At 44.0% G+C, this 15,525-nt stretch overlaps 1 protein-coding gene across 5 annotated transcripts in view; it reads left to right on the top strand.

Moving 5' to 3' along the window:
• Nucleotides 1-10,210, top strand: part of LOC110255361 (interferon-induced very large GTPase 1-like) — a 52,102-nt gene extending 41,892 nt beyond the window's left edge. For all 5 annotated transcript variants that reach the window (XM_021062330.1, XM_021062327.1, XM_021062331.1 and 2 more), the window contains one exon: nt 450-10,210. In XM_021062330.1, the coding sequence (XP_020917989.1) occupies nt 900-5,723 (4,824 nt within the window). In that variant the 5' untranslated portion in view covers nt 450-899 and the 3' untranslated portion in view covers nt 5,724-10,210. The remainder of the gene's footprint in view (nt 1-449) is intronic.

Here is a 15,525-nt window from a genome sequence, read left to right on the forward strand (position 1 = left end):
TGCGAGAGTAATTAATTAAAAGGACTAAGAAGAACTGACAGAGAAGAAGTTTTGGGTGAGAACCATTTAACACTGGTTTGACAGAAACTAATGGAGAAAAGATAATTGGTGGTACAGTCTTTTTAAGAAATAAGCATCTAGCTATCAAAATCGAGCATATTTTCAAACTCTAATCCTCAGCTTAATGCTACTCATATAAGTGGTTCTATGTAATAAGAAGTGCCAAAACTCAAAACAAAAAAACAATCCGTGATGAGACCACTAATGTGACATCTTGCAAACACACAATAAAAACCTGAAAACAGTGTTCACGAAATATATTTGTTGGAACAATGAAAGGAGGGGATGATGAGGCCATGGAGACTTGTACTTTAGTACACTCACTATTCTGTGAGTGGTTAACACTTCTTCACATCATAACACAAACTGAGTGTCTTTTCTTTCCACAGCCATAGACACAGCAGAGTCCACCCCTAATGAGCCCCTGCTCAGTGGCAACAAGAGGAAAAATTCCAAGACATGCAGAGAAAAGCAGGACTGGAAGTTAGCACGGGTTGCCGAAGCTGCAGGATCACCTGGGTTTGACCTGTACCAAGGCCTAACGAGAAAGACTTCCGAAGGCTGAAATACTAGGCACAACATCCCTGGAGAAAAGGGCCCTGGACAAGCTGCTTCTTAACCTGTCACACTGAATCATTCAGAGTTACAAGAATCTCGGGTAGAAACAATAAATAAAAGCAAAAGCAGGCAGAACAGGAACTAGAGGAGAAAGAGACTTGCTGTCAGAAGGGAGGCAGCGAAATGAATAGGCAGTGAGGAGAAAGGAGGCAGAGCTGAGGCAGGCAGTGGAGATCCCCAAAGAGTTCTGGCCACCACCTGAAAATTCCCTAAGAGAAGTCATGGAAAACATGCAGAGACAACTCGACCTCATGCAGAAGAGACTGTCTCCCAGGAAAATACTCTCCGATAGAGAACTGCTGAGATGGGCATCTGGAGGACTAGCCCTGCAAGGAATTTACAAAACCAGTGACCAAAAGGCCCTGATAGAGAAAAGGGAGGAGCTACTCAGTGTCCCTAAGGAGTTCTCCCTCTGTGGCCCCCAGCAGGGTACACGGATGGAAACAAAACAATTTACGTCTTCCCAAGCAGAATCCATGTTCACAGAGACTATGGAGAAGCTGGGCTTCAGTGTAACTGCCTCAGCAAAGGGTGGAGCTTGGGGATGGAGCCTGGAATCTAGTACGGATCACAGAAAACATTCAGAATCCAAGGAAACCCAACACTCACAGGCTGAGCTCTCTTACTTCTGCTCAACCAAGTTCAGCTACATCCCACTGGCCTCCTACCACTTTCCCATTGATCAGCTCCACTTCTCCAAGGCTGCGCTCCAGGAACTGAAATGCATTGAAGACCTTCTGGGTCAGCCCGAGGACCCAGACAGACTCCCCCTGCTGAGGCGCAGGACTGAAGACTTCTTCCGCAGGTTTGGCTCTCATGCTGACCAGGGCCCTCTGCACCTGGGAGGAATCTACTGGTGGAAAGCAGTTTCAGAGGGTTTCCAAAGAGAGCAGCTGGAAGAAGTGAAGCAGCAGTCAGCAGAGGCCCTGGATGCTTATGTAACGGGCAGCTACAGTGGCTTTGGGGTGAATGTTGCTGCAGGTGTGGATGTGTCAGACGCTCATTCAAAAACAGGCTCTCAGAGAACAAATGTCCAAAATCTTCAAACCAAAGTCCAATTATCTGTGGCACACACAGGTGGCCCACCTGAAGCAAACGGTCTGCTGGAGTGGAAAGCTGGCCTGGTCGCCAGTAACCAAACCTGGTATGTCATTGACCGGGGACTTCAGCTGGTGCCCATTTGGGACATGATCCTCTTTAACCACAGAAGCGACTTTAAGGATCCTCTTCAGGTGGCCAACTGCCTGAAAGACAGCTACGCCGCGCTGACTGGTCTGACTGCCCAGGTCCAGGAGGGAGAAGAACTACTGAGTGCTCAGGAGGAGGCCAGGGTTTTCCTAAAGGATGTGAGATCCTGGGAGGTATCTGATCCTGAAGAGCAGCTTAAAAAGCTAAGAAATTTCAGGCAAACCTTGAGCCACAAAACCAAAAGTCATGACACTTGGACTAATATATGCCTCACAGATTCGGGTCTGCAGAATTTTCTGGTGAACACTGTCAACTTTTGCAGAAAGTCTTCCATTTCTGAGACGAAATTTATTAAATCTCAGTTGCGCAGCCTCTTGGATCCTCACGTCTACACAGGGTCAAACTTTCCGCAGGTTCACTCCATTATGCAGTGGATATATCAGCCAGAACCAGAGCGAGAACATCTCACCATCACCCAATTCTCTGAATTAATTGAAACCTTTAAAAAAACCCAGGATGACCTACTGGAAGTGAAGGCCACATCGGAGTCCACAGAATCCGTGGAGGAAGCTCAAAGAAAGGCGACATACGAGGTCAGCATGTCTCTCGGCTGCTTCTTCAATCACCTCCAAGAAATGGGGCAGGCAGACACATACATCCTGCTACTCTCCATTGCAGCTGGGGCAGGATATCACGTGGTAAACAATACATTTCAGTGCCTTCTGGGCTACGATGACATAGACTTCCTACTGCACACAATGCAAACTGCCCAAGATAAATATCAAGAGCTCAAAACTATTTGCGATTATAGGGCTCAGGCTTTCCTGGTGCTCACAGGTCTGACAGCTACAGCTGGCATCAAAGCCGTTTCTCCAGAGGAGAAGAAACAACGCTTGGCATTAATACGACATCACATGGGACAATCGTTCTCTAAAGAAGTCATTCACGTTCTCACCAAAGCGGGAACAGGTCCTAATTGGGAAATCCTAGAAAAAGACTTGAGATTGCTCGTTGATGGAGATTATGAAGCCACTGTCCCTTCACTGCAAATGGAGGAGGTGAGAAAACAACTGCAAAGTCTCCTCCATGAAGACAAAGAGCCCCGTGAACTACATGATGATGAAAACAACAGACCGGAGGTCATGGAGAACGGAGCCTTCCTAGAATTACTCCAGCGTCTCGGCCTAGAACATTCCTACCCAAAAAAGATGAGCAGGTCTAACTTCCACCTGATCCATAAGACTTCCGTGTACAACACCCAGCCCTGCTCTGAAAGAGAGCTTCCTTTCTACTTCCTACAGAAGCTGATGATGCTGGACTACGGCCTGAGATACCTGGTCATCAGAGATGAGGAGTACGCAGAGGAGCAGGTGTGCTCAAGCAACACAGGTCAAGAAAATGCAGATTTTGATCCGTACGAAGACCTTGTGGAAGACAAGGACGGTCCCACTCGACCTTCAGCCACTGCTGTCAAGCCCCATGTTCACCCTATGGACATTCAGATGGCGATCCTTCACTGTGCAGATGACTTTGCCAGACAGTATATTTTGGCCAAGCTTGCCATTTGTCAGTTTGCCCTCCCCCTCCTCATACCTCACCCCTGCAATGCTCAAATACAATTCTCTCTCTGGTCCCTCCGTCAAATTAGGAGGAGCTGGCAGCAAGCAGGGAAACCAACAGAACAGGAGAAGGATAATTACAAGAATCAGCAGATGTGTCGAGTCTCTACCCCCATTGTGTCCTTTATCAGAGTCGGAAAGGGCTTCTCTGCCTCCAAATCTCAGATCATGAACTCTCTGCTCAGTCAACGGAAACACGATGTCTTTTTTCACCGACACTGCAAAGGGAGCAGCAGGGACTGTCTCTTGATGGCAGGTGTGGTGGAAGTCACCTGGTTCTGTCCTGGGGCGGGAGATGAGGACAGGTTTGACAACTGCTTGACCTTCACCAATCTCCGTGGAGATGCGAAGGAACACAAACAGCAACTCACCTTTTTGCAGGAGGTCTCCTCTCTCATTGTGGTCCTCATGTCAACGTCTGATGACAACCAAGAAAGCCGAAAAGTTGTCCGGGCGCTGTGTCAGTCGCCGAAACCTTTAATCTGTTTGCTTGACGATAAGGAAAAAGCCATGTCCAGTACCTCTGGCCCGAGAGTGAGAATTGGGATCAGGAACAGAAATGAGGCAGAATTCATAGAGGAGCTCGCAACTACAATCAGAGGGTTGCTAAAACCCTCTGACACTGCTCTCAGCTTGGAAAACTGTGCTCAAGTTGCTCGCAAGCAAGGAATGCTTATTGATGAAGACCAGGAAGACTGCAAGGAAGCCAAAACCAAGGCAGAGGCTCTAATGGCCCTACTGGAAGACATGGAAATAGCTCAGATGAAGGAAAACCTACTGCCCCTTCAGGGAGAACTGTGGCAACTTTGGTGCAAAAAAGACAAAGAACTCTATCACCTGAGAGAAAAGGGGAATCGGAGCATTGAACAGCACAAGAGTGACATCGAGACAGACAAACAAATGATACGACTTCGACAGTTGAGAAAAGCCTTTCCTCTCAATGACTTAATGCATTCTGTCCTCGGAATTCTCCAAAAACATTCCGAAACTCACACCAAACTCTACTTCTTGCAATGGCTGAGTGTGTTTTTAGACAACCTGACTGCAGGACACTTGGAGAAACTAAATGAGAAGAAAGAGCAACTGTGGTCACGGGTCCAAAAAGAAAAGCGAGAGGCACAAAAGAGCAGCTCCCTGAAAGGCCTGCAAAATGAGTTGGAAGCTATCTCCAGAAAGATTAGTGACTGTACCTTGGGAGTTGAGCAGATTCTCAGAGAACTTGGCCAGATCTACGAAGTTCTTGAAGAAGGTTTCTCCACAAAAGATATCTCGTTTCTCTCCCTTCCCCACATGGCCGCAGATCTGATGCTATCTGGTGTTCCCATTGAGCTGATGGATGGCGATGCTTCATATGTGCCCCTGAGGTGGGTGGCAGCTGTTTTTGACAAGGTCTCTGAGAAACTTGGAGACAAACGGCTCTTTGTTCTCTCTATCCTTGGTCTGCAGAGCTCAGGGAAGTCCACCCTACTGAATGCAATGTTTGGGCTGCAGTTCACTGTCAGTGCTGGGAGGTGTACCCGGGGGGCTTACATGCAGCTCCTGAAGGTGGAGGAGACGTTCACAGACGAACTTGGCTTTGACTTTCTTCTTGTTGTGGACACGGAAGGCCTTCGGGCACCTGAACTCAGCAACAAGTCCCAGAATCACGACAATGAGTTGGCAACTTTTGTCATCGGCCTTGGCAACTTAACTGTGATCAATATTTTTGGGGGAAATCCATCGGAAATGCAAGATATTCTACAAATAGCTGTCCAAGCCTTCCTGAGGATGAAACAAGTAAAAATCTCTCCCAGCTGCCTCTTTGTCCATCAGAATGTGGGCGAAGTTACAGCTAAAGACCAAACCATGGAAAGACGGAGGCGGCTAGAGCAGAGACTGGATGAAATGGCAGCCACAGCAGCTGAGGAGGAACAGTGCTCTGATGTCGGCCGCTTCAGTGACGTCATTAAGTTTGATGTCAATACTCACGTCTACTACTTCGCTCACCTCTGGGATGGCAACCCCCCCATGGCCCCTCCCAATCCGCACTACAGCCACAATGCCCAGGAACTGAAAAGCAGGATCCTTGCAACTGCCAAACAGGAGGCAAGGGGAAGCATCATGAAGATATCAGATGTCAAATTCCGAGTTCAGGATCTGTGGAAAGCCCTGCTGAATGAGAACTTTGTTTTCAGCTTCAGGAATACCCAAAAGGTTTCGAGAGGTTACAGCTATGAGCAAACTGGAAACCATGTATAACAAATGGACGTGGGAGCTGAGGAGTCATGTGCTGAGCCTGCAGGACCAGCTGATCAACCAGATTCAGGATGGAAAAATCCACACACTTGAAGCACACACACTTGCGGCTCCCGTTACAGACAAGTATGAGGCCATCAAGCAAGAACTTGAAAAATATTTCAGTGAAGATCCAGATAGTGAAGTGCTGGTTCAATGGAAGGGAAATTTTGAAAATAAGCTAATGATCCTTAAAGAGTCACTAATTTCAGACAGCCAAAGAAAAGCCAAAGAATTTATTTGCTTTAAAAAAAAAATCAAGAAAACCTGGACAACAAAAAATCAGGTTATGAAAAGGAATTATTGGAAAAAAGCCGAAATTTGGCTTTATTTATAAAAGGCTTAGAATGCAGTGAGGAAGAGCTACGTAAGAAATTCAACCCACTTTGGAAAAAATGGGTCTATGATGTGTCCTCGACTCTCCCTCCAGTCACAGAGCCTGGGATTGAAGTGGATGCTGAAAACATCCTTTTGGATTATTTCAAAAAGGACAAAGATATAGCAAACAGACTGAAGAAAAAATCTGGAGGAAATTTTCATACCAAGTTTGCTGAACATGTAAAGATGAACAAGACATATTTCGGTTTGATTACAATAACATTAGAGGCCCAGGATAAAGCATCCATACATATGACTACTGACTGCATTCTTTCAAAATTTAATGAGACGATTAACAATATCTGTAGGCAAAAGCATGATTACGATCCAAGCTATTTCCATGAAATCCTGAGAATAATAGATGAGGAGGTTAAATCTGCACCCACTCAGGAAAGATACACATTTACAAGAAACTATGAAATAGATTTGTCATTGTGTTTATTCCAAAGAGCATCGGTGAAGTTTAAGGAGATGCACAAGGCATTCAAGAGAGCAAATGATCCTGCCAACTATCTGGAAAGCAAGAAAGATGATTTCTTCATGAGTTTTAAGATCTCCTGTCAAGGAGCAACCTCAATCAAAACATTTGTCGATTTCCTGTGGAACAAACTCACCCCTGCTGTCTCCAACACCATAAGGAAAAAAATGGCCCCCCAAATTGCTGGGGACATGCGAGCCACCTACCCAGCATTCAGTGGAAACAGGTCTAACCTGGAGAAACACATTCTCAGCTCTCTGGCACAAGAGGAAAATTTTAATAACTACTGGCAGTACCTCCATAATCCTCAATCGTTTTTTAAGAATTACATCGAAAACCAGATTAAAAGCTACTGTTCTGACAAAGGGAGTGAAAAAATGAAGACTTTTTTAAAAATGAGTTTAGATGCCATCAAGAATGACATCCTCTCAGCTATTCACGAAGCCACAGAAATAGCTAAAGATAAAAGGAGCACTGCGTCTGGGTGGTTGGATTTGTTCTGTGATAAACTGAGGAGTGACTTGATCTTTCCACGAAAAGCACCAGGAGATAAAAGATATGGAGTTTCTCAAAGAAGCCATGTGTAAAGCTTTGGATCCTGAAATGAACAGAGTAGAACAGAACTGTCTGTATATGCCTGTAGATGAAATGGTTCCTGAAATCCAGAAAATGCTCTCTGAGCATCTCTCTGGCTGCTGGAAGCAGTGTCCCTGCTGTAGAGCAATTTGTACAAACACAATCCCTACCCATGATGGAGACCACAGTGTTCCCTTCCATCGTCCGCAGGCTGTCAGTGGAATTTCCTGGTACAAAACAAACAACTTTGTCCTTGATTACTGCACTAGTTTGGTGGCAAGTGATTGTTTCTTGGTTTTGGACAATGATAGGCACATCCCATATAAGAACTATCGACAGGCGGGAGGGGACTACGCCAAGTGGAGCATCACCCCAGACACATCCGCCCAGCCATACTGGAAATGGTTTGTCTGCCACTTCAGATCAAAACTTGAAGAAAAATATCAAAAGAGATTTATAGGTAAAGGTAAAATTCCCGATGAATGGGAAAAAAATCACAAAACAGAATGTGCTTGATGACTTGAAATAAAACTAATACTCCACACTCCAAAGAGAGCCCCGGGATCTGAATAAAAGAGGCACCTTAACTGACCAAGGCGAAAATACCACCTCCTCATCATGAAAACCTTCATTGTACCTATTTTACAAATGAAACATTTGAAGCTAAATCAATTAACAAGAAGAAGTTGAAGATTTGCTCTGAAAGGATTTCATTTCCTTTCTCTCAATTCCTTCTGGTTTAAAAACATGTTACTAAAATATATGAACACATGATAATATCAAATACAATCCACTTAAAATACCTACTTCATATTTTAAACTATTATGAGAATGTTTTTTATTTTTAATGTATAATGTTATATGAAATGTCAAATGATTCATTTTCATAGAGGGACATTAAAAGCACTGCAGACTGCTACAAATTCTATAGAATAACTATATGACTATTTCTACAAATATCCAGTTCTTGACTGGAAGCTACAAATTGTCTTCATTTCTAAGTATATTTTTTTGCCCTTTGTATTTGTGAGTAAAAGTTATTAATGCTTTAATGCAAAAATATTCCTGGAAAGTTCATGATTCCCACATATTGTGACGTTTTGGCATATTCTGTTCTAGGGGGAAAAAAGCTGAAACTGGATCAGCAAAGAGTCTGCATAAATTCAGGAAATATTATCAAGCAAATATAGAAAAAAGAAATCAAATAACAGGTTTTCTCATCTAACCATAACCCTCTTCTTCCCTGGTACCTTGGCAGTTTCCTCATTTAAAAAAAAAAAGGAGAAGAAAAGGAAAGCAGGAAAAATAAAAGAAAAATTCACCAAAGCTTAGGTCTTAAAAGCCTAAGGCTATGTACAAGTCTGGAAAGGACTGGCTTTGGAACAAGACTTAGGACCAGGTAAAAAGGACATTTTAATCAAGGCTGTGGACAAGGTCAAATGTGATTAAATGATTAATTTTTTAAAAACTATCTCCTCAAGATTAAAATATAAAAGAATATATAGTTTTTACATGATGATATTTCAATAAGAAATGTTTTTTATATATTGCAATGTGAGCAAATGCTTATCTCCAAATTAGGCAAACGTGGCTTTTCATACTATTTGAGCCATAGGGTCATGAGCAGAAGTTAAAATAAAAAACATTCTGAAGCTAACCAAGTGCCTGAGAGGAGAAAGAAATCACCATTCTGCAAACCTATACCTTCTGAAACAATGACTTATGCTATATTCTCAAAGCTGATGATCCAAAGAATCTTGATGTAAAGGAAATTTCTTCATGCCTAACATAAGGACATTCACTGGCTTTCATATAAGGCCACAGTCTCTATCCCTCCTTAGCCAGTGAAAACAAGACAGTCCAAGGAACAGCAGTCAATGGACTTGAATCTTCAGAGCTGGAAGATAGGTGTGTCGGCTCTGTTGTCTTTGTGCCCTCAAGAACTTCAAGCCTTTTCTCATTTTCAAGTCAAATGACCATGTCTCCAGAAGAAAAAAAAAAAATCCTGAAACAGAAAAATTATAAGGGACATAGATGTTCTTGAAAAGTAGGGTTTTCCTTTTGGTCTATAAAAAATAGTCTCAGTGAGAGTTGGAAGCACCTTCTGATAGGATAAAATTTAAATAGTGATTTAAATAGAACTCATCATAACACAGCATCTATCTCTGACATCACTGCATCCTTGAAAAACTCCAAAGTTAACATTTCTTAAATGCCTTTCATATTTGTTTAATGAATCCATAAAAACTCTTAACTAAGAATAGTACACATTATATGTAAACTTTTATTTTCAAGCCAAAATTGTGGTATATAAATAAAAACATTTTGGATAAATCCCTCAAGTCTTTAAGCAAGTGATTATTAAATGAAATTCAGAGGCTATGGTCAAGAATCCTCCTCCTCCCAAAAAACTGGCAAGAAATAAGTTGGGATGGGGAGAAGATGGCTATGTAGGAACGGTATTTTCTGTGATAGCAGTGGAGAGAGTAACGTTGCCATCAACATAGGGTCAAGATTAAGGGAATACAGGAGTTCCCGTCGTGGCTCAGTGGTTAACGAATCCGACTAGGAACCATGAGGTTGCGGATTCCATCCCTGGCCTTGCTCAGTGGGTTAAGGATCTAGCATTGCCATGACCTGTGGTGCAGGTTGCAGACATGGCTCGGATCCCGGGTTTCTGTGGCTGTGGCGCAGGCCGGCGGCTACAGCTCCAATTCGACCCCTAGCCTGGGAACCTCCATATGCCGTGGGAGCGGCCCAAGAAATGGCAAAAAGACCAAAAAAAAAAAAGATTAAGGGAATACAGGGTAAATGGGCTGGAGTCACTGAGGGAGATCTCAGGAGCAGTGGAGTGGGTGGAATGGAGTCAGGAGGGATGAGAATCATATGATCATCAGGAATAGGAGGCACTGGGGGTGCAATCAATGGATACAGAACTCACATCTCCCCACAGACACCTCAAAAATGCATCTACATATGGCAAAATTCTCATCGAAAACTTACTGGAGACTGGCAGAAAGACTCTTGCACAACCAAGGCTATAAGAAAGATCCAGGAGTTCCCGTCGTGGCGCAGTGGTTAACGAATCCGACTAGGAACCATGAGGTTGTGGGTTCGATCCCTGCCCTTGCTCAGTGGGTTAACGATCCGGCGTTGCCGTGAGCTGTGGTGTAGGTTGCAGACACGGCTCGGATCCCGCATTGCTGTGGCTCTGGCGTAGGCCGGTGGCTACAGCTCCGATTCAACCCCTAGCCTGGGAACCTCCATATGCCGCGGGAGCGGCCCAAGAAATAGCAACAATAACAACAACAACAACAACAAAGACAAAAGACAAAAGACAAAAAAAAAAAAAAAAAAAAAAAAAAAGATCCACATGCAATCAGGCAGGAAGGGAAGAGAAGGAATCAGGTCAGGACTTCGGCCCTGGGAGAACACTTATAAGAGGACGGGTGTTACAGATCCACAGTGAAAGCTTGCCCCAGCTCCTCTTGCTCCAGTACTGCCACCATCTGGGAGAAGAGTGCTGGTGGTGGGATGGGAGAGAGCACACTCTTGAAGGGAATGGAGCCAGCTTGGACCCATCCCTTAGGGTTTCTGCTCCAAAAATTTGGAACATGGCCCTGCCCCCAATATGGTAGTGCTGGCCAGTGCACAGAGGAGAAGCCCCAGCTCACACCTGGCTCCACCCCAACCCCTCCATCTCCAGCCCCACCTACTTACAAGCGGACAGCTGCCTGAACACACAACCTGGGGAAAGACATAACTCATGCTCATATCACATCCAGCTCTCCTACCAAACCCACTGGGCAGAGGTAGACTGAATAGGGACACTACCACACAAGGGAAAACTTTAGGACCATGACAGATAACTGTTTCACTAAAATCATAGAGACAGAAAGCAAAATAAGAAGACAGAGAATTTGTTTCAACTAAAAAAAAAAAAAAAAAAAAAAAAAGGAAAAAGAAAACCCCTGAAGAAAACAACTAGTGAAATGGAATAAATAATTTACCAGATAAAGAGGTGAAAGCATTAGCAATAAAAATGCTAACTGAATTAGGGAAAACAATATATAAACACAGTAATAAATTTATAAACACCTTCTGCAGCTCCACACACAAAAAAGCAAACAACCCATCAAAAAATGGGCAGAAAATCTAAACAGACAATTCTCCAAAGAAGACATACAGATGGCCAAAAAACACATGAAAAGATGTTCAACATCACTCATGATTAGAGAAACGAAAATCAAAACCACTATGAGGTACCACCTTACACCAGCCAGAATGGCCATCATCCAAAAGTCTACCAACAATAAGTGCTGGAGAGGGTGTGGAGAAAAAGGAACCCTAGTACACTGTTGGTGGGATTGTAAATTGGTGCAACCACTGTGGAAAGCAATATGGAGATTCCTCAGAAAACTAAACATAGAACTACCATTTGATCCAGCAATCCCACTCCTGGGCATCTATCCAGAGAAAACCACGACTCGCAAAGACACATGTTCTCCAATGTTCATTGCAGCACTATTTGCGATAGCCAAGACATAGAAACAACCTAAATATCCACTGACAGAGGAGTGGATCAAGAAGATGTGGTGCATATACACAATGGAATATTACTCAGCCATTAAAAGGAACAAAATACCAGCGTTTTTAGCAACATGGATGGACCTAGGAATTATCATGCTAAGTGAAGTCAGTCAGACAATGAGACACCAACATAAATATATGTGGAATCTGAAAAAAGGACAGACTGAACTTCTTTGCAGAACGGATGCTGACTCACAGACTTTGAAAAACTTATGGCTTCCAAAGGAGTCAGTTTGGGGGGTGGGGGGATGCACCAGGGGTGTGGAATGGAAATCTTATAAAATTGGATTGTGATGATCATTGTACAACTATAAATGTAATAAATTCATTGAGTAATAAAAAAATTGTTATCTTCAATATTCTAGTGATTCAAGTGTGGGAAACCCATTTTAACTGAGCCTAATATAATCACAGTTCCATCTAATACCAGAGACAGGTTCTGTCTTTGTTCAATTTTTCCTAGAACACTGGATCCAAAGAGGTGTTTAGACCCTGACCTGAGGAGGGAAAAAAATCCAGAAGGAGATAGTCCCTGTACTTCCAGACATTCAGGATTCTAGGGATAGAAACAAAAGTTGGCTTGGGGTCCAATCAACAACCGTTTCTCACCATCATCACTAAATCCCTGATTGAACACTCACTGAGCTCCCTGTACTGGCTCCCAGGGCATCACTTCATGAAGACATCAGCAGGATGGGATGCAGTCAGAGTAAAGGAAAAAGCCTGTTTATCTACTTACAACACTTCTGACATGCAAGCAATTCTCCTACTCTCAAAATTTCCCAAAGCCAGTGGGTACCAAGGGTTGGGAGGTGTAAGTAGCCTGCCCCAATGCAAGCATAAGAAGGTGAATTGTCTGTAAAGAACTTTAAAACAGTAATAAAACTAACTATAAGTCAATCTGACTTGTATCACATCTACTAAATAGTGTTAGTGATACAATAACCCTCAAACAAAAGCCTTTTATTGGTCTAAATTATAAACAGCCAATATGGTTACTGTTGCATTATAATAAAATATATGCAGGCTTCAAACTATCACTTTTTAAAACTAATCCACTAAAACATATTTTATTCTTCATGAATGCTAATCTGAAAAACTATCAGTTACACAGATTCAGCCACATAATATCACTTTTTATAGTAAATTCATAACAATTTGTGATCTTTCAAGCTCACTTTAGGCACATTTTGTGCCTCCGACCCTTGTGGTAGAACATAACCCTGCTCCCAAAACTATAAATTTAAAAGAAACAATCCTGGAGTTCCCGTCGTGGCACAGTGGTTAACGAATCCGACTAGGAACCATGAGGTTGCGGGTTCGGTCCCTGCCCTTGCTCAGTGGGTTAACAATCCGGCGTTGCCGTGAGCTGTGGTGTAGGTCGCAGATGCGGCTCGGATCCCGCGTTGCTGTGGCTCTGGTGTAGGCCAGTGGCTGCAGCTCCGATTGAACCCCTAGCCTGGGAATCTCCATATGCCGCAGAAGCGGCCCAAGAAATAGCAAAAAGACAAAAAAAAAAAAAAAAAGTAAAAAATAATAAAAATTAAAAAATAATAAAAAATCCTATTTGTATAAGATTTTTCTCTTTCTTGAATTTTTTTTACATAAAGGTAAAGTTTCAGACTAGGTAAATCAGACACAAAAATAACTGCAAACAGCCAGAATGTGCCTGAAACAATATACAATAAGACACTATGGTTTAAAATTCCTTGAACGTCAACCCACAAAAACTGTAGAGAAAGCCATTAATTATGCAACAACAAAATGTAAGGAAACTGACATAGAAAAAAAAGAATCAAAGTTTGAATACTGCCAGGAGAACAGACAAGAGATGATGGTCTCACATAACCAAAAAAATAAGGACAAAGTCTGACACTGTTCTGTATGTTTTCACCACAAGGACATGCCTTTTAAAGCAATGGATCAAATAACACCAGGGTCAATTTTCATTTGCTCTGACTTCTGAGAAGAACAAAATTTTCCCAAGTCTTTATGAATAGAAATTTATGATGAATTTTCAGATGATGATATTAACAGTGGAATGTGAAGATAACTGAAAGCTGTAAAAATTGATCCCAAAAATGGAGCTCCCGTCGTGGCTCAGTGGTTAATGAACCCGACTAGTATCCATGAGGACCCAGGTTCGATCCCTGGCCTTGCTCAGTGGGTTAAGGATCATGAACTGTGGTGTAGGTCGCAGCTTGGATCCAGCATTGCTGTAGCTGTGGTGTAGGCTGGCAGCTATAGCTCCAACTCAACCCCTAGCCTGAGAACCTCCATATGCAACAGGTGTGGCCCTTAAAAAAAAAAAAAAAAAAGACAAAAAAAGTAATTGATCCCAAAGGAACAAGGCACAGACAACATTGTAATTTCTGGGGCTTATTGTGAAGTGCAGTGTGTATAAATCTCTACCAACATATCCATATGTTTAAGACTTTTTGTATTTGTATGTGTGTTACTTCCAACAAAAGAAACTTCAAAATTAAAATTAACAAGCCTTCTCTGCTAACCTAAGAGAAAGACAGAACAACAAATCTAAATATGCGTTATCAAAAAAATATGTAAATGAACCTGTCCACTGGCTGCATTCTCTGAAGGATCCAGGGAACAATCTGTTCCAAACCATGCTCTTAGTTTCTGAGGTTTGCCAGAAAACCCTCGACTTACAACTGGACAGCTCTGCTCTCTGCCTTCTCCGCCACATGGTATCCCCCCTGTGGGTCACTGTCTCTCCTTATAGATTCTTTTTCTGAGACATCAGGCATTTGGGATTAGGCCCCCACCCCAGCCCAGTAAGACTTGATCTTAACTAATGACATCTGATCTGCAGGGCTCTATTATTTTTCGTGTTTTTTTGTTTTGTTTTGTTTTTTGGGTTTTTGTTTTGTTTGTTTTGTTTGTCTTTGGTCTTTTTAGGGCCACCCCTGCAGCACATGGAGGTTCCCAGGCTAGGGGTCGAATCAGAGATGTTGCCACCGGCCCACACCACAGCCACAGCAACAGGGGATCCAAGCCACATCTGCGACCTACGCCACAGCTCACGGCAACGCCGGATCCTTAACCCACTGAGCGAGGCCGGGGATGGAACCCGCAACCTCACGGTTCCTCGTCAGATTCGTTGACCATCGAGGCCACGAAGGGAACGCCAGGGCTCTATTTCACTTTTAAAAGGGCACCTCCTGAGGCCCAGAGGGCGGGGCAGGAGGTGTGGGACGGGGTAGGACCCGGCTCCCCCTTTGCGGAGGGGACGAGGGAATCCACAAGCAGCTGTGACGAAGGCACCGCCAATCGGCAGAGCCGCAGCGGTGCTGAAATTCTTCTGGAACTGGGATGACGGCACGCCTTCAAAGAAAAGTTTCGCCGTCTGGGTCTCTTTCCTCTCAGTGTTATTCCACTCACGGCACCACGACCACGGAAAACAAGTTTCTTTAACAAGGGACCGCTCAGGGGGTCAGACCTCGCCGCGGCCGGGGGCGGGCAGGGCGCCAGCGCGAGAGACCGCGACCCGCCCGGCGCCTTCCCCTCAGGTACTCACTTTCCGAGCCGGCTGCAGGCGGAGCTTCCAGCGCCCTGCAGGACGACGGGCGCAGCACGCGAGAAACCCGAGGCCGGCTCCCTCACACCAGGCGGCGCTCCCGGGCCGGAGCCGCGCCGCCCGCCTCCTCAGGGAGAGGTCGACGCCCCTTCCCCGCCCTCCCCCAGGCTGCCAACGAGGCAGGCTCCGCTACACATGCGCAAACACGT

Source organism: Sus scrofa, chromosome 9 (genome assembly GCF_000003025.6).
Source record: "Sus scrofa isolate TJ Tabasco breed Duroc chromosome 9, Sscrofa11.1, whole genome shotgun sequence".
Taxonomy (NCBI): Eukaryota; Metazoa; Chordata; class Mammalia; order Artiodactyla; family Suidae; genus Sus; species Sus scrofa.